The sequence below is a fragment of the Aplysia californica genome, unplaced genomic scaffold (assembly GCF_000002075.1).
Source record: "Aplysia californica isolate F4 #8 unplaced genomic scaffold, AplCal3.0 scaffold00370, whole genome shotgun sequence".
Classification (NCBI taxonomy): Eukaryota; Metazoa; Mollusca; class Gastropoda; order Aplysiida; family Aplysiidae; genus Aplysia; species Aplysia californica.
The window spans coordinates 333874-352830 of NW_004797640.1; the positions used below are offsets into that span (position 1 = coordinate 333874).

The 18957-nt window shown below is 39.0% G+C and overlaps 2 protein-coding genes across 3 annotated transcripts in view; one reads left to right on the plus strand and one right to left on the minus strand.

Moving 5' to 3' along the window:
• Positions 1-2534: 2534 nt before the first annotated feature.
• LOC101859655 (tubulin-specific chaperone E) lies at positions 2535-14652 on the minus strand. Its single transcript, XM_005103404.3, has 12 exons — positions 14499-14652; positions 13253-13337; positions 12318-12518; positions 11353-11541; positions 10519-10794; positions 8938-9067; positions 7883-8032; positions 6675-6828; positions 6147-6212; positions 5487-5546; positions 4216-4304; positions 2535-3253 (listed from the first exon to the last, which is right to left on the minus strand). Exons 1-12 carry the CDS (start codon positions 14635-14637, stop codon positions 3158-3160), a joined length of 1635 nt encoding a protein of 544 aa, XP_005103461.2. The 5' UTR covers positions 14638-14652; the 3' UTR covers positions 2535-3157.
• A 3739-nt stretch (positions 14653-18391) lies between these two features.
• The window catches only part of LOC101856038 (apoptosis-resistant E3 ubiquitin protein ligase 1), a 92360-nt gene continuing 91794 nt past the window's right edge, over positions 18392-18957 (plus strand). Inside the window, exon 1 of one of the 2 annotated variants that reach the window (XM_005103385.3) lies at positions 18392-18484. The gene's annotated coding sequence lies outside the window, so the exon portion shown is untranslated. Of the gene's footprint in view, positions 18550-18957 lie in introns of both variants that reach the window. The other variant, XM_005103386.3, reaches the window with a different exon arrangement.

Consider the following 18957-nt stretch of genomic DNA (forward strand, 5'->3'; position numbering starts at 1 on the left):
GCTGTAAAACCTCTGTAATTTTCTCATCTGCTTCAGGCTAACGTCAAAGAAAACGTGAGGGAACCTTATTTTGCAATGGCCTTCAAAAAAAAGCTTTTAGATTCTGTTGGTGATTCATCTTTTAGACCTGCATGCAAAGACCTGAGAAGTTTTAACCGAGAAATTCGTTTTTATCTTGCTTTAACTGTAACCGCTAACAAGTGAATAAGCCTTAGCTCGTAGCTAATATATAACACTTTAAGCACCAAACTCCAAACTGCAGACGCATGACCCCCAGTCCTGCACAGTATGTTTTGCATATGACCTGTTTAATAGCATCAGACAAAATTCCACAGATTAATTCTCGAAGAAATTCAAAATCAAATGAGAGAATTTTAGTTTTAGTAAAAGTTTGATGGCACTTTCACCACAGTTAGCTTATATAAGTGCTGGAGATAAGAAGTTTTACAGGAAAGTAACAGACAATAAAAAAGAAGCCGAGACAAGGACGATAAACGTTTGATAGGATAGAAGGAGCAAACCACTCCAGAGCACCCACCAACAACCCGCACTCATGTCTTTAATTACTATTTCTTCTAGATCTATCGGGAAAAAGACAAAAAGAAAAAGAAAACAAATTCCTACTAAACATACAATCCACAAAATCATAACACACACAGCAAACTTTACAGACACAAAGGCACTTTAACACTTCGTACTTGTTGACATTCTCCATTTTATTGCATTCTTAAATGCAAAATGATGACAAGGCTCAGTCCGAGGGGAAGCACAAAGCACTGAGCAACTCACTCTCATGACATAATTTGGCATGATATAACATTAATTTACTCACTCAGTTCAATCAAAAATCATTTTTACAGGACACAACTCACTACCTTAGAATTATAAAGTTCTATCTGATAATCCAGTTTGATTTACTAAGACCATGAGGTCCGAAACCAAATGTTGAATCCGCTCTATCAAAATAGTAAGATTATTCAGAGTCTTTATCAAGACATTCGAAAAATTGCTTTTAAAAAAGCCTGACATGTTGAGAAACTCTAAATTCTTTACGTCAAATTTCTCAAAACTAGCTACTGAGCAGATAGAACTTTGTAATTCGGGTGTAGGAAACTGTAAAGGAGTTACTTCTTTAGCATAGCAGTATATGGCTGAACTATTAGACTAAAGATAGCTTGATACACATGTTCAATAAAAGGAAATACGATACGCAGTGCACACAGAGGGTGCTGAGATGCAACTCTTTTTGCCTAACTATAGTATAACCTAAGCACAGGCAACACGGGGGGGGCAGAAAACATGAAAAGAGACCAAGTTGCCTTTGAGGAACAACAATAATGGGTTGCGATTTGCTAGACGCAGAAGAAAGAACCAGATCCCTGAATGTCAGGCACCGCATTGAATAGATAGAGCAACGCCAGAAGAAGCAATGTAGCCTTTGAGGAACAATGAGTTGTGATTGGCTAGACGCAAAAGAAAGGATCAGATCTCTGTATAGGCACCGCATTGAATAGATGGAGGAAAGCTAGAGGAGGTCCCACGATGGCATCAGCCCAACAAGCATATCTGCAAGAAATACCATCGGCCCTTCAGTACGGACAATTGAGGATGTCATTAATACCAGGACAAAACTAGACAATTCTTTCTCTCTCTCTCTCTTTCTCCATGAGGGACATAACTTTTGATTGCAGCAGGACACGACATGAAAAAATCACTCTCACTGGACATCAATCACTGTACAACGCAGCGAGTGAGAGAGAAAATTAAGATTCAATTTTGGGGGGGGGGGGGGGGGGGGCAGGCCGACGCACCACCAGATACCAGGCGGATCAATCAATATGTAATATATCAAGTAATAGTGGATACTGTGGGAAAGTGAGAGTTAAAAGGGGTGGGTTAGGGAATTATACAACAGTGAAACACTGCCAAAGTCATGGGTAGAAAGTAGGTGAGAGTGTGTGTGTGTGCGTGTGTGTGTGTGTGTGTGCGCGTGTGTGTGTGTGTGTGTGTGTGTGTGTGTGTGTGTGTGTGTGTGTGTGTGTGTGTGTGTGTGTGTGTGTGTGTGTGTGTGTGTGTGTGTGTGTGTGTGTGTGAGAGTGAGTGTGTGAGTGTTTGGCGGGGGTGGAGGTGGGAGTGTAAATGGTATTTCAATTTTTAAAAACCATGTCAAAGGGGAATGGTAAGAAGTAAGGTATCTCTCAAAAGAACAGGAAGAAGACAGAGACAGACACACAGACCGAGACTGAAAATGGTGGGGAGGGGTTCGACAATGACAACAAAAAAAGGTTCAGGTTAATTTGTATCACAGATGTAGCCCATATTTGGATGAACACAATGTCAATCGGACAAATTACGTAAAAAACTTGAACCCATCACATCCATTTGTACCTTTAGGACTCTTGAGTACTATAAAGTTGAATCTAGTTTAACACAATCTTCTCTTGCTCCTCACAAAATCTTGTTTCATGAAGTTGCAATAAAAAATGGAAGTACTCTGTTGCTAACATAGACAAATGTACGAGTAACGAATGAAATAATATATCCTTTAAAAAGCTTTTTTTTCCGTCAATAGTTCAGTTCATAAAAGTGTACAATCCACTTTAAGTAAGAAGAACACCAGCAGTATGCTAAGTGATCTTGTTATGACAGCTAATGGGTTCCACTCAAGTCAGGACAATAATTTGTGAGGCAGCGTGCTGAAATCAGGCGCTCGTCAAAATAATGAATCAAAGAAACCAGCTTTTTTCTGGCCATCGGGAAATGTTTTTCAATTTTCTTCTTCTTCTTCACTTTTTTTTAATCAACATCTTTTGTCCTTGAAAATGCATTTCTGAGTGGATGTTACTGTACAGGGTTCATTAAAGGCATGAAAAATGTGAATTTGCAGTTCCCAAGGACACTCAAACTTTGGAAGTCATCAATCTTTGGTGGCCGTTATCTCACTAATTTTACCTCTCATAGCAGATGCCCCCCACCTCTTTCAATTGTAAATATCTCGACTCCTTTTCAAGAGAGATGGGGGGGGTTTTCTTTCGCCAAATTGAAGACAAATGAACAAACTTTAAAATAATATTAATAACTCTTATTTGCCCCAAAGTTGACGAGCGCCTGATTCCAAAACGTCGTCACGACACATTTGAACATGGGGAGCCCAGTGTCACCAGGACACAAGGAGACTGTCCCCGGTCTCAATGGAGAAGAATCCCAACTGCCTGAGGTCATTGTCTAGCTCTATCACTGGGCCGTCTGCTGCCTGAGGAAGACGAGGAGGGGAATAATCGGGAATCCAGAGAAATTATACAGCGTAAAAATCTGTCATTGTCAATGCATCCCATTTTAAGTTAATTTAGGAGGTCAAAAAAATATAAATGACCAACTTTGTTATGACTGTTTTGGATTTTTTCTTTAAATGGAAGCACATAGACACAACACCCCTCAATTAAGACCAAGAAAAAGAAAGACTAACAGATAGAAACTACAGAGGGATAGTTAAGAAGTAAAACCACACATAGGTATTGTCCAACTACCCACAAAAAGGGAAATTTTAGTGTATAAATAGAGCTGAATTAGCACTCATTAAACTACTACATCCGGGGCTCTCATGGTCTAGAAGTTACAGAGTTCGCCTCTCATTCAAAGGTCCCCGGTTCGAATCCGGGCAGCAATGGAAAAATGTTCTTCCCTACAATTGTCTCCTTTCATGCTCTCTAACAATGTTCTGTCATCTGCTTTCGTCTCCACTTTCTGCCCCTACCACCTTTGCCCCCTCTCTGGGCTCCTGGTACTTTCTGCAGCCGTTCTACTGCTACTCCTTGGCTTCAGCCAAACCCCTGATCTTCAGGTAGGAAAGATCTACACCTAGCCTTCTCGAACAGGCGAAAATTCTCGGAGGTCCCGTGAGAAAGTTGCGCATGTTAAAGATCATTTGGTGGTCTAAAATCGATAAGAGTAGGCTTCAGCCGCACCCGAGCAAAATTCAAAATTTCTTATCAACTGAAAATGTTTGATGTGTCTCGCGCGCTCATATGACCTTATGCAGTTCCGAGCGCCACAAAACACTTACCAAAAAAACAAACCAACTACTACATCTGTGTTGCCTGATCAAATAAAAGGAGAAAGAAAGTTCTCATTTGTCCTAGAGTCAACCATGAGAATCAGAGGAAAAAACTGTTTTAGTTCAAAAGGAACATTCTTTATTTAACAAAAACAACCAACCTTGTGACTCTTGTAGGTGAGTGTGGGTTCAGAGCTCATTTTGTATAAGCGTTGTATCAAAGTCTTTAACTTCTGGATGGACATGGTACCTGAGACAGAGAGGAACAAGAGTCAGAAAGGAAAATATGTGAGATGTGCTGACAAAAGGAGTTACATCTCAGATTTTAAGCCTTTTATGGAAATTGATACATCAACTTTATAGGTGGAGTTTGTACAACTTGTAAGTATGGAATAATGAAAGACACGATAAACTTGAACAAAATTGCATCAATTGAAAATCCATAAATCTGACCCCAGGGTCGATTTTCGGTCGACATCTCTATTCTCAGATTGAAAGAAGTAATTCATTGTGTCAGCACGCCTCACATCGTATAGTGTACACCTCAGTTCTGTGGGTTCTATATATATCAGCAGCTATGTCAGTGACTCTGACGAAATTGTCTCCTCCTCCAACAACTTTGCCATTGTCAATTAACCATCCCGAGTAACAATCTATAATATTTTTTCATAGCAGCCAAATTGGAAGTGCTATAAATTCATTTCCATTTAGATTAAGCTTATGGAGACATTTGCCTAAATGAAGATATTAGGTATTCATGAAAAAAAAAACTACGTTTTAACCCTTGGAGTCCAAATGCAGGCCTAAGCGTTCCATACATGCTACTTTTACCCTTCTGTGCAATTCAGTAGAACTCGGATTTAACAAACTCACATCCAACGAAAACTCAGATTCAACTAAAGGAGATGGATTTCCCATTTCTTTAAGGTCAGGCCCGGTGATTTCGATGAATCGCACTTGGGTCCTGTATTGGGGTCTTTCCCCAATATTTCTTTCCTTTTAATCATATGAGAGAAGTATTATGGTGCCAAGAGAAGCAAAGATAAATCTTAAATCTTACTCTTACTTTTCACCTATTTATGAGAAGCCAAGCATCGGGCCAGAGCAAATAGTATTATATCTATAGGTCTGCAAGCAGTGCCCCCCCCCCCCTCCAAACAAATAAACACTGCCGAGAAAGAGGACTCATTCATACCTTTACAGATATCAACTGAAGAAACCTAATTAAGAAGTGAAAAACACTGATGGACACAAGACTGAATATGACAAAACAATAATTGACCTCATTTAAAACTATTTAGGAAGGCAACTTCAACCCAAATGGAGTAGACTGTGCACAGTTTGAGACTAGCAAAAGTTTGAAAAATCTTGCCTGAGGTTACTGAATACTTGAGGTAAAGAGACAAACAGAAACCGCTGTATTTTCTCTTACCTGGCAGTTTCTTGCTAAGCATTCCCCTCTCTGGATGTTGGGCACTGAAGACTTTGACAGCTGAAAACCATTGAAAGGCAGGAGTCAAATATTAGAATTCACAAGTCCTAATCAGGAACAAACAGTATCAGATACTCATATAGTTTAAAGACTGAAGAAATACACAGACAGAACAAGCATGTCACAAAATCATCATAAATCAGCAATAGACTATAACATATTAACAAATCATATAAAGGGGTTCTGCAAGAAAAATATCTCGCATCACCAGACTTTCCATTATCATATCATTTATGATTAAAGAAAGCATATCTCAAATAAAAATGCTGTACATCCTATCATAACACAAAAGTCATCATCTATTCTATAAAGCAAATGAAAAGAAAAATGTCGAAGACAAAGGAAATAACCCAAGAAAAGATCGAAGTACAAAATCTTCGATCAGCTTTGCCTCAAATTTCAAAATATGCCAATTTGCCTTTTCCAATAACTGTATCACTATCATAGTGTGTGTTTACTTTTTCACACACTATGGGCCAACTCTGAACATGACTGAAGCTCGAGCAAATATCACAGAGACAAGAATGCACATTTTAAGTCTCAGTTCACTATAAAGAAATAAACTACAATTTTAAACACAAACTGTAATCATTTTCTTACCTATTAAATTATCTTTTAAGGCAGACGATTTCTCTCCCAGCTCTGAATCTTCCGGAGCGCCCCATTCTAGAGAAACGAAGAGAAAAAATGCAAAATGTATCAAAAGGAAAAGAGGTAAACAAAAACCTCATTTCAGAATCTTCATAGAAACTTAATATTGCTCATTATTGCTTGTTACATAGACCACGAGGTGTTGACTTTATGTACACAGCTATCCAATATCTAATATCACAAGTGATAGCATAAGCAAATAAAATGATACCCCAGGCCATATAAACATGCTTTATGAGGGGTTTCTATTGCTATTATAACTGGTCTAATTACCACAATGATCCAATTCCCACGAAGGGATGTCACACTTAAATAAAACCAAGAACACTGATCAATCAGGGATAAGAAAATTAAGTTAAAAACCATTTTGCTTCCAGCAATTATCCACCTTGGAATGAGAGTCCAGTTAATGATCTCCAAATATTACCACAATTGCAGACACAGCCTCCCATCACGTAGATGCAGGAAAACACTTACTGTCTGCAATAATCTTGTATCGTGGGTGGTTTGCTACAAAAGCTTCACTCGGTTTGTTCTTGGCACTATCACTGCTCCCTCCTTCCTTCTTCCATTCTGTGCCAAAACGTTTGAGGTAATCAATCTCCGCACCTTTCCTCTCCTCGTATGTAATCTGGAACAAAAACAGAACCAAAACAATATTGCTGAAAGTCTAAAACTGAGTTACAATTAACCATGAGACAACCTGCTATGAACAAAAACACTGAAAAGATATTTTTAAAAAGGAAAACATAACCATGTCCTCAGGGGGTTCTGGGGGTTTTTTTTGTTACAGTAACCTTAACCAGCTTGCCCCACTCCTCAAACATCTCAACATCCCAATTGAAACCAAGGCCAAGCTCATTAACTCTATCTTCATCCCCATCTTGACCTACCAGTGCTAGACATGGACCCTGACCAAAAGTCTGGAACGTAAGGAGAGCTGTCAACAAAACCAGACGGGACATGGTCAGAAACAACAAGATTAGAGAAATGGTGGAAACAACACCTGTTCTCCACTACATCCATAGTAGGCAAACAATCAGGTGGTTTGGACATCTCACACGTATGGCAGCTAACCAGCTTGCCAGTAAAGCCTACTACAGGAAAGTGTCAGGGTACAAAGCAAGAGGAAGACCAAGAAGGACCTGGATCCAGGGTGTGAAGGATACCCTGAGAACATTCAATATCCCACCCAGCCAGGCAATCAAACTTGCTAGAGACAGGAAGCTCTTTCTCCCCTCGATGCCCTAGAGGTACAAGAGGACGGATAAAGATAATTCCTTCTTTCTCTTACCACACGACTGTTTCCCCTCAACACTGAAGATGTTGGGAGCAAAGAGACTATTCTGGAAGTTTTCAAACATAATGTCCTCTGGTGTTCATAAGAATGTAGACGCATGTTTACCCTTAAGATAAAAAGAAGTGCAAACACGATATTATTTTTGGTGTTCAGAAGAATAATATAGCTCAACATCATAAGTAACATATTTTTGCCCTTGTTTTGAAATAAAAATAAGTGCTTACAAAAGCTCAAAAACCTCTTGAAGTAACTGAAGTAATGTATCAGAACTAAGTGTTACTTCGTTTATCTTTTTAAACAGGCTTTCCCAGAGATTTGGAACCTTGTGCTCCCTACCACTGACAATCTAAAAATTAACGATTGATACATCTTCAACAGAACTCACAGGAGTTCGACTGATGAGCTTGAGGTTGCTTATCTTGGCCACCAAGAGCTGTCGAACAGTCTCGGCGTTGTACGAGGCCACGATCGGGTTGCCTGCAAGCTGCAGCTCTTCCAGATGCTGTAATTTGTTCAGCTCGTTTATGGAAGACCACTGGAACAAATAAGGTCATTAAAGTTATTTCCTTTTTTTAGTTTTCATAAAAGTTTTACGGCACTTGCAACACAATAAGGTTATATAACTGCTGAAGATTAGAGGCGTTACAATAGAGTAACAAACATAAAAAAGAAGGAGAAGAGATCAGGACGATAGATGTTTGATAGGAAAGAAGGAGCAAACCACACCAGAGCACCTGTCAACCACATACTTAATTTCTTTAATCTCAGAGAACAATTCAGTAAGAGAATTTTTTTTAAAGGAGGGAAAATAGGAACGATGACAAAGTCTCAAAGTTTGTTATCAATCCAACTGAGTATGACGATAAATTGCAAGTGACGTCGTACAATCTCATAGCTGTGAAAGAAAAAATCACTGAAAGATAAGGGCATACATCAATGCTTCACTCTTTTCGTGCCACTCTCCACACATCGCTCCACCAGTCTATTTATTATATATAAAAGTGATTAAGTAATTGCTCGTGGAAAGGGTTAAACAAATCAGCCCAAATTTAAGTAAAAAAGTATGAGGAGAACTTAAAATGAAGTGTGCTCAAAAAATAAAAAGTCAGGTACACAGATGAGATTTATTAAAAGAGTTGGAAGTAGCACTCAGGAAAAACAATAGCTGAGTATCTAGGAAAAACAAGTCTAATAATAACAGCAATCTAGTATTCTGGAAAAAAGAACAGTAAATCAGTACCAAAAAAAAACCCAAAACAACAATACAAGTGAAAAATAATAGCAAGATAAAAATAGTTTTTCAAACTATCTTTATAAAGCAATGGACAATATTGATTGGCTTAAAAGTTAAACAAAAACTTTACTTCAAAATGTGAGCTTAAGATCACGACATCAAATGAAATAAACTCTACTGAAGTCTGTCCTGAAAGCATCACTTACCTCGGAAATCTCATTCCTTTTGAAGACTAAACCTTTGAGCTTGGGAAAAGACGTGGTTATCTCGTTTGGCCCACAGTCCGGGAAGAAGAGAGATTTGATTTTATTCTCACTGACTAAAAGGGTTTCCAATCTGAAATGACAAAGAGTATACACATTCAATAGTTCAGAATCGTAATCTTTTCAAAAGCACTGCTGTTGTAAACTGCGCTGAGCATCATTGTGAAACAGTGAAACCAAGATGTGTTTTGGAATTTGGCCCCATACATTTCAAAGTTATTTTAACCTTTCCTCAAAGCACTTTTTGCTACCTTTCATAGGATTACCAGTGAAAAACACACAAGTTGGATTGTTCTTGTATCGCGATTTAGTCAGGGTTAGCAATGTTGAAGAAGAACTATATTATCAGGCTTTGGCATTACAGACATCACCCATTACAGCAGATGGAAAAATTGACAACCACTGAGCAACAGTTTCATTATGTTAACTTCGCACAATATAGACATCATTAAAAAAAAAAAAAGAACCTCCCATTCTGTTTTGCTCCAACTGTCAAAGAATTTAGCCATTATAAATAAGAACAATAAATCAAGTACAGTGGAACTCGGATTCAATGAGAGGAGATAGATTCCCCGTTTTTTTCTTCTTTAAAATCAATAAAAAATAACCAGGATTCAAGGAATACTTAAATCAGAAAGCTCGGATTCAACGAGGTCGCTTCCAGGGTGAACAGCCCCTGCAGATGTGGCTTTGCTCATTTTTATTCCCAGAACGAACTTTATCTATTCTCGGAAACCATCCATGGCACCCGCATCGTGAACCATTATTCACTTAGCCGGTTGATGCTACCAATCAGCTGCCTTTTTTCATACCAACACATGCGTTATTGGCACTCGCACACGTCTATTCTGGTGTATGTTGGGGTTGGATGGGCGGCCTGCACATGTGTGACTGTGATTGGGTGTTGGGGAAGGGGGGGGGGGGGGGGGGCATTAACGGTCCGAGCGTTGAACGTCGCAGACACAAACGCGTCAGTCTTTTTTTTTCCCCTCGGCAACTGATCATTATTACAGTTAAAAGCTAGTCTTGAAGTAGTTCTACGTAATGAATTGTGCACTAGTCTATGGAATCAAAAGTTGCCGTATGCTAGGCTCTACACAGCAACACAATTTTTGGCAAACAATCGAGATGACAAAGGCGTGCATTTGAACGAATTTGTCTTTTTTTTACACAGTTCATAATATACAGGCATTTCAGGCACTACTTGTGACTTCTCTTTATACATTACTTGCTCAGTGCCTGTAATTATCTACACAAAACCTCATGTTTGCTATAATGAACACTCGGATTCAATGAGATTTTAGGTCAGGCCCGGCCACCTCGTTGAATCCGAGTTTCACTGTAATTCAAACATTTCCCATTCTTTCCACAAAATGCCCTGTTTCTGAGATCTATTTGGGAGTTAAAATTTCAGTTTGTAATATGACCAGGTCAACCTTTTGTAGAGAATCAATTTCAACACAATAAAGGAGCAAGTTCTCTTTAGAAGAGTTTGAGTAAATATTCTTATTCGAGTGACGTTACCTTGGTAAATCACCAAGTTTGAGCACTTCACTCCAATCCCCAATCGCGTTGGTCATCAAATCCAGGGTCTTCAGACCCATAATACTGTGGATATCCTCAGAGAGAGCCGAGATGTTGTTAAAGCCTATGTGAAGCTCATCGAGGCAGGGGAACATGGAGCAGCAGGTCAGCACCTCTTTCCAGTTCAAGCTCACGCGGTTCATCGTCAAGTTGCGAAGACGAGAAAAGTTGGAGCTCAGCGAGCTTGGGTCTTTGGGTATTGATAGTCGATTTTCGCTGAAAGTGAAGGACAAAAGTGTTGGAAAACACATTTTTCTTGAGTGAAAGGTGACGCTGAAATTTTGCTACGCACCATAGACAGATCATCCATGTGTGACGCATTAGTTACATCACGCCACTTTAATAAAATTTAAGAAGATTGAAGGTTCGACGAGATGGGAGTCGTGACTCGCAGAACAGGATCAATGCACATCAACAAGGGCACAGTGCCGACAGTGCCGGCCATATCATGCAGTTCTGTCTGAAGAACTATCAAAATAGGTTCACTTGTTTTGATTTAATGATTAATTTAAAGACGTATATGTAAATTTTAGCTTTCGTACAAAAAGAAGGCCTTGGCACAGTGGATTAACCCCCCCCCCCCCCCCCCCCCCCCGCGGTACAGAGTTAATAATTTGAATCAATTTGACTACTTACTAAGAACTACCTGAAATGCTGTTGCAAAGTATTAAGCAGCTGGACCTTCTACAAGACAATATTCATGGAATAAGACATTAAAATCCCTTATCAAAATAAATAAGCACAAGTGAGCATCCACACTATCCCTTGCCTTACCTGACGTTCAGCTCCTTCAGGTTGGGAAACTGGCTTGCCATCTGAGCCACCCTCTCCCAGGAGGGAAACAAGCACCTGCCAATATCCAGATCTGAGATGCATGGACAAAGACGCCCAATCTCACCATCAGGTCCTGCATGGTAGACCCTCATGTCAAAAAAGGAGATCTTCTTCAGCTTGTTAAATTGGCTGTGGAAGAGAAATAACTGTAAAAATAAGTAAGGTGACGGAAAAATAACCAGAAAGAAAAGTAAGATGACGGAGAAATAACCAGAAAGAAAAGTAAGATGACGGAGAAATAACCAGAAAGAAAAGAAAGATGACAGAGAAATAACAAGAAAGAAAAGTAAGATGACGGAGAAATAACCAGAAAGAAAAGAAAGATGACAGAGAAATAACCGTAAAGAAAAGTAAGACGACGGAAATAAAATTGTAGCCCTTTTGAGAGTCAGGTATCCGGGAAGCACCACATTCATCAGGGACAGCCAGTTCTGGGCCTAAACTTGCCCCCAAGTATAAGCACTGTATTGTGTGACTGTCACATTTTAAATAAGTGCCTGCGCTTCCTTGAGAAAGGTCCTTATTCTAAACACCTGTCATAAAAAAGTGAGTCATTTACATCAAAGGAAGTCAGGTATATCTACACTAAGCCAAAGAAATCCCTTACACAACTCATACTCATTGGTAGGCCAATCATACACTCTTTGACACTCCTCACACATTTTCTGATGTGCCAACAAAAATCAATATTTTGAACCAGACATGTTTTGGAACCCTGTGCATTTCCATTTATTAGCCTTTGAGCCCTGACTGCACCCCCCCTCCCCCCCCCCCACCCCCTTAACTTCTAGGCACAGAAGGGCCCATAAGGTCAAAAGCAACTGAATCAAAAGCCAACAGGAAATTACTAACCCCTCTGCATCATTGATAATAAGAAGGGGGTAAGATCACAACGACAGAATTACCTCTGAAGCAAGTTGACTTTCTTAGCACCAACCATCTCAACCACCGTCTGATTGTTATACTGGTCAAGGACATACAGCTCTTCGGTTTTTACCCCTGCCTCCTCATCATTCTTCAAGCCATAGCGTTCGTGTAAAGCCCTGAGAGCCGTGATTCCTCCATCCACCTTGTTGGACCGCACAAAAGAGCCTGACTTGGGGTGGCTGGGGATGGCAAATATGAAATTCATACTGAAAAAAAATTGCGAACAATGAACACAAACCCGGCGTTACTGATCCAGACACACTAAGATAACGGCTGGAGCTTGTCTAATCAGATGAGAAAATATGAACAACAACAAAAAATGTACTTGATGATACCAGAAAACTCAAAACAAAATTATCACATCTGATCCCACCATGAGGTAACAATTGATTTAACCATTCATCCTGACTGGATATCTAATGATTGACAGTCAATAATTTACTCCCTTATCAACATAATTTAGATTATCGAGGGGGAAGGCTGTTTCTATCTTGCCTGTCTTAGCCAATCCTGGCTTAGTCGGATACAGCAACACCAGCAGGAAGATAGAGAAGCTATATAAGACATCTTCCCCATTGAGAATCGAACCCATATGATCAATAGTATGCAGTAGCAAAGAGCACAACCATTACACCCCAAACACTCGTTCTGACAATTGAAAATAGAAATCAAAAAGTTATCATTATCTTTCCTTCAAGACAACATAAAGTTACACCAGCCAGTATAAGGTAGGTCACAAACTTTATATGCGCTAGGTTCCATTCCAACATATTTTCCTAGTCAGCCTCAGAGTATTTCCTCTCAGCTCAGTATCCTGAAAGAGAATCGAATGTTCTATCTTCACAATAACGTGCATGGTGTCAATGAAGGCATCTAACTTGAAACAACAAACTGAAGCTACCGGTATCTTTACCTGGTTTTGAAATAGCACTTTCCATTGTGACTCCCATTGTGCTTTCCTCTCTGTGGATCATCCCACTCAACACCGAGCCAGATACCTGAGCATAGAGAAAGAGAAAAAAACATTTATGGAGAAAAACGATAAAAAGAATAGAAAATTAACTTTTTATTGCTAGTTGAAATATGTTATGAATCATTTATTACAACTTCAGAAATACCTGAAGTTGTTTTATGAAGAATCATCAGGATATTGATTAATCTTTTCCATGTTTGATACAGGAAAGTCTAGATAGAACAACTTACAACTGTTTGAAAGCTTCTACATTTCAGGAGCAGTCAACAATCTTCGTTTCTACATTTAGGAACATTTAATGACGAGAAAAATACTGCTCTTCATAGCATATCATTCATGAATTAGATCTGCAATAAAAAAATAGCTCAACTTCTTACAGAAAGAGTTAATTACAACTGTTGTAAAAGCATTTTTTTACCCTATACAAATACTTCTGTCAATCATCTGATTTTTTCTCAAATGAGATCTGATTTTTCCATTTTCAAAATTAAAAATAGAGTAACTTGATAGTATTTTTTTTCTTTCCCCATTCAACCAACAACTTGTTTAAATGCAGTGGTCTCCAGCTAATAGTACGTACCTTCGGTTATAGGAAAAGTGAGCTCTCACTTAAGCAAACCTTCTTATTCAATTTTGATGGGAAGTAGTCAAGAGTAGCATTCAGTGTTGAATTTTATTAATTGTTGTGAATCACCTGATCTCCTGTGGTGGGTGCATCATTGAGCTGAGCACACACGTAGAGTGTAATTTCCCTACTCTGAACCACCACAGACGCAATAACTGCCATGATTACAGCACTGCCCTCTCACACTGACCCCCAACCCCCCCATCATGCATCACCAAGAACTAACTTTCCTCATTACACAATTCTGTCTCACACCGTGTCCCTAATCTTTTCTCAAACAAAACCACGATTTCAAGTGATACAGGAGGGCATGTGGAGTTTGCTTTGCTTCCATCAGTTCCAAGTGAAATTATGAGTCATTTATACGGCTGATCCTGTTTCGTCTGACAGCAGCAAACAGAAACGAGGGGCTATTCCACAGACTTGTTGGTTTGGAACGAGTACTTACAAGTGCTAATAGGAAAAATTTGGTTCTAAACTGCCAGCATGTTTCGATAAGGATCATGCTTTTACCCACCATGCTATTAGCTGGAGACCACTGTACTACAGCCAGAGACATACCTGCAGTTGGGGGCACTGCTCCAATGAATTTGATGACGGCATGATGGTTGTCACACACCACTCTGTCTCCTAACTGCAGGTCAGATCCATCAGGACGCTGGAGGCCTTTGCGTTTAAAAAAAAAAGCATATATATACATTTACTCTATGAAACCAATGCCAAAAAGTGCTACACTGTCTTCAGTGTTATTTAACAGGATTGGTTTATATGCATTTCTTAAGAAGATGATTTTAAGGTATTCCAATTCTTGACAATGGAATTCCAAAATTTTTTTCGCTTTTGCACCACAGGAATGAAGAACAATGAATTTGCAACAACAAAAATTACAAAGCACATTAATACTTTATAAAATTTTCACACAGATGCACAGCCTTTGAGGATCAAATGGCCACAACTTCGGTTCCAGATCATGCATATATAGCAGCACGGAATTTACTGTGTAATACACTTCGTGAAGTATATAGCTAAAATACCCCCTCCCCGCATAGATTCTACTACACAAAATGAGCTAGTTAATAAAAACCATCAAATATTTCAATCACTATTAATTTGCGATGAACATTCACTTGAAGTCAAGAAAAGGGCTTACTTTAACAAAACCCGTGCATGAGACAGTAGTGAAAGTAAAAGAATATCGCAAAGCCTAGAGACCATGTTTTAACGCTCGTCCTGCGCCTGTCCTGAGATGCGAATCTTATCAGCAAGCGATTAAGTCGGACATTCCCGGTACGCCGCTGAGGTCCCTCAGTGTGTACTGTTGGTGTTCAGCGCGCGCGCCGGGAACGGGAAATGTGTGTTTTCGCCATGAATACTGTGGGAGTGTGTTAATCGATGATAAAAATAACGCTCTATCTTTCATAGCTTTCTATTTATAAAGAGTTACAAACACATGAATAACCCCCTCTCACAAGCTGATAAGACATTAAGAGTAGTTACGCCCATCCGAAACCTTTCTAGACGCTCTTGTTGTTATGAATGACCTGGGGTTGGAAAGGGGATAATATAGGTCTATTTCCTAATGTTTTGCACTCAAATTGTTCTTTGTACCTGCACAATGGTATTCAAAATTATCAAACAAGCTGATTTTTTATCAGGTAGTATCATTCATGGTACAAAATCAAGCTCATTTGAAAGATTTCGTATAGAAAATGGAAGTCTTGTTTCCTGACTATCCTTTCGAGCTCCTCAGGCCTAAGTGGGTCAATTTGTTCTACAATTTCTCTGGACAAACATCTAGAACTACCAACTTGGCATGTTTTGAATGAGACGTATGCCTCGGTTACAAATCAACACAGGCAGTTCTAGAAGGCCACAAATGCGAACAAACTCAAGCAGACTGACGTACATACACTGGATCTGCGTGAATGGGGAGCCGACGCGGGACTTGAAGTGAACGGGAGATGATGCTCGGCGCGTGTGCGCTGAGCAAGGGGCCAGACTGATGCGGGACCAGAACGCAGGCGAGGTGCCGAAATAGGCTTATCGGGCGACATAAACCCGGCCCTCGAAGGACAACAGTTAATTGTTTTGTGTCATTAGAGTCTATATAGATCTACCTCAGAATTACAGTTTTACCAGCATGGCTACTCAGTAGGCCTGCCAAGTTTTCATAAATTTAAAAAAACGTCAAGCTTTTTCTAATGCAATGCCAATGAAAATTTAAATTTTCACTTTTGTCCCCTTTTTTTTGGTACCTAAGAAAGAATTTTCAATTCTAAGAATTATGCTTCTTGAATTTTGAGAATCGGTTCATAAATAAAAAAGTTATGGGGTTGTAAAGGTCGGCAAAATATGGATGACCCACATATAGGAAAATACTCCTAAAAAGTGGACCACGCAGTAGCAGATTCTGTAAGAAAATCGACGATATCTCGGTAACAAATCGGAGTGTTCGAGAGAAACTTGGCTACCCGATGTGTTTTTGAGTGTAGAAATCATTTCTGCAGTCAGATTTACTACCAATTTCGTAGTTATTTTGTTATAATTAAAATTGTGGTGTACATATTACGATTTTGCGAAAAAGGGGTGTCGGGATGAGTCCATTTTATTTATAGCATCGTATCACAACATGGGATCCTTGAGAATATATGTCGGCAGCGTGACTAAATAATTGCAAAGCTTTTTATGATGACTTTAGACCATGCCAACCTTAAAAGATAAGTTAATTCAGTCTAGCATGCCGTACAATTAAAAATTCTTTTTCCCCGTTGAGACACGAACACCCCGAGACGAAGTTGAGGGGAAAATGGCCGGTCTCCGTGCGAAGCCGCTTTGGATAGGGGGGTAGTCGTGTATTTATGATCGGGTCTAAACAACTACTTGACACAGAACGTTCAAATTTGAGCACACTATAGAGGATAGATAGATCTATTACCATCTCGGCGTTGAAATTCAAACTCCTTATAGTTTTCGGTGTACACAATACGAAAGTGTTCCCGACACCAAAATTATAGGTTAATTTATGTTTACGAACTTCAAAGTCCACATATCATTAGTTTGCCCTATTTTCTGTTTGGTTGCCGAGTTTCATTCGGATTGGTACGGAAATAGAGCAGACCGAAGTTGACAAAGTTAGTTACCTACGCTTCGGCCGGGTCCGCAAAATCGTCCGTAAACGGGGACCAAATTTTCGCCTCGCGGGAAAGCCCGATTGGCATTGCTACTTCATAACGGAACAACTCCGAACAACCTACAATCTAACAGCGATTTTGAAAGACGAGAAGATAGAAATCGGTTTCTGACCTCATAACAGCCAAAAACGTCTGACAAACTTTGAAATTCTATGGTAGGAAAATTTAATAAATCCAAAAGACCATTTTAAATTGGTTTTTTTTTATGAATCACTGCAAAAATGTAATATAATACCAAGTCCAAAATCAAAATTAAAATTAAATCCAAAATCTGACACTACTTTTGGATATGGTGGTCCCGACTTTTGTATAGATCTAGTTATAGGCCTACTGAAATATCGATACTGATTTAAATAGTCGGTATCAATGTTTTGTTTTATCAGTAGCCTAGATCTAAATCTAGCCTACAAAATGAGCAGTAAAATTTCACTTGTTCTTCACAAGGCAAGGGGGGTTGCCCCCTTGACTTAAAAAAACAAACAAACATGGAGTGTTTCAGGGGGGCCTGAATTTGACCACGATTTGATGTTTTGCAATGAGGTTTGAAAGGCTATCTGATCATAGCCTATCTCTCCAGCACGAAAATCAAAAAGTAATCGTTTAGACTTACAACCAGAAGTAATCGTCGTTGGGGTCAAAACTAGACTAGATTTTCTCTGGGTTATATTTCTTTTCCCTGTCACAAAAGTCGGGACCACCATATCCAAGACCAAGTAGATCTAGATCTAGATCTACTAGATCTAGATCTAGATATAGATATCTAGATTCTAGAGCTATATATCTATATCTAGATCCTAGAGTCTATTATATTAGTAGTGCCCAAAATCTTCCTCTGCGGCCTCTGGCTCTCAAGTTTACCTTCGTCCATTCATCATGTAGATCTAGAATCTAGATTCTAGATCTAACTGGCTCTAAAATTTTAGATCTATACATTTTTAATTAAAATGAACAGCACAGTTTAGCCAGCAAAATTATGTTCGTAACCAAACCTTATCGTGACTCACCTGGATCGGCCATTTTCAAACAAATAAAAACTTAAAACTTGAAAGTCGAAACTAATTATCAGAAAATAATAATTGAATGAATAAACTATTTTTGCTGTTTTATGAGATTTTAGCAATAGACAAGAATTTTAAGAATAATGTTCTGTTTTTTAGAGAGTCTAATAATATTTTTCAAGTTCCTCATGCAAATGGTTAAATCTATGAAATATATTTCATTTGTAAAAATCTTCTTGGAAGGCAGTAGTCTTTTTGCTTGCCCTCGGAAGTAAACAAACATAAGATCCTCAACATAGAGGTTCTCAACAACCCCAGTTTCACTGTGAATTCGTTCCGCTTCGTTTAGTCTTCAGAGGTAATTAGTAATTTATGTTGTGCACAGATGTGCAGAGGAATCATGTACATGTAATTTCAAAAAAGGTAGACTTTTGTGTCTAGATATATCTATCTTTAATCGTTGGTGGCAGTTTAACTTCAATGAATGATTAGAAATTACGTAAAGCCTCTAGTCTCTAGATTTCTATCTAAAGTTAAAGGAGGAGGCCTCAAGACCTAGATATATCTAGAATCTAGATCTAGATTCTAGATATCTAGACTCTAGATCTAATCTAGATCTAGATCTAGATCTATATATTAAGACTTAATCAAGAATCTAGATCTAGATCTAGATATGAATCTAGATCTATATATCTAGAGTCGGAGGCCACCTCTATTCTCACTAGGCCTGGGCATTATTCGCTTTTCAAAAAACCGAATAAATAGGTACCTGTTTCTATAAAAATCCGAATAACCGAATAAATGAATCGTTTTTTCGCGCGGGACGGGGGG

What these genes read in the sequence shown, in the direction of transcription:
- LOC101859655 (XM_005103404.3), bottom strand. Translation starts at nt 14,637, where the DNA reads ATGTATATATATGCTTTTTTTTTTAAACGCAAAGGCCTCCAGCGTCCT. An exon ending in AAGTGCTATTTCAAAACCAG is followed by an intron (nt 12,519 to 13,252) that starts GTAAAGATACCG and finishes TGCCATCCCCAG; the next exon opens with CCACCCCAAGTCAGGCTCTT. An exon ending in AAAGGAATGAGATTTCCGAG is followed by an intron (nt 8,033 to 8,937) that starts GTAAGTGATGCT and finishes TATTTGTTCCAG; the next exon opens with TGGTCTTCCATAAACGAGCT.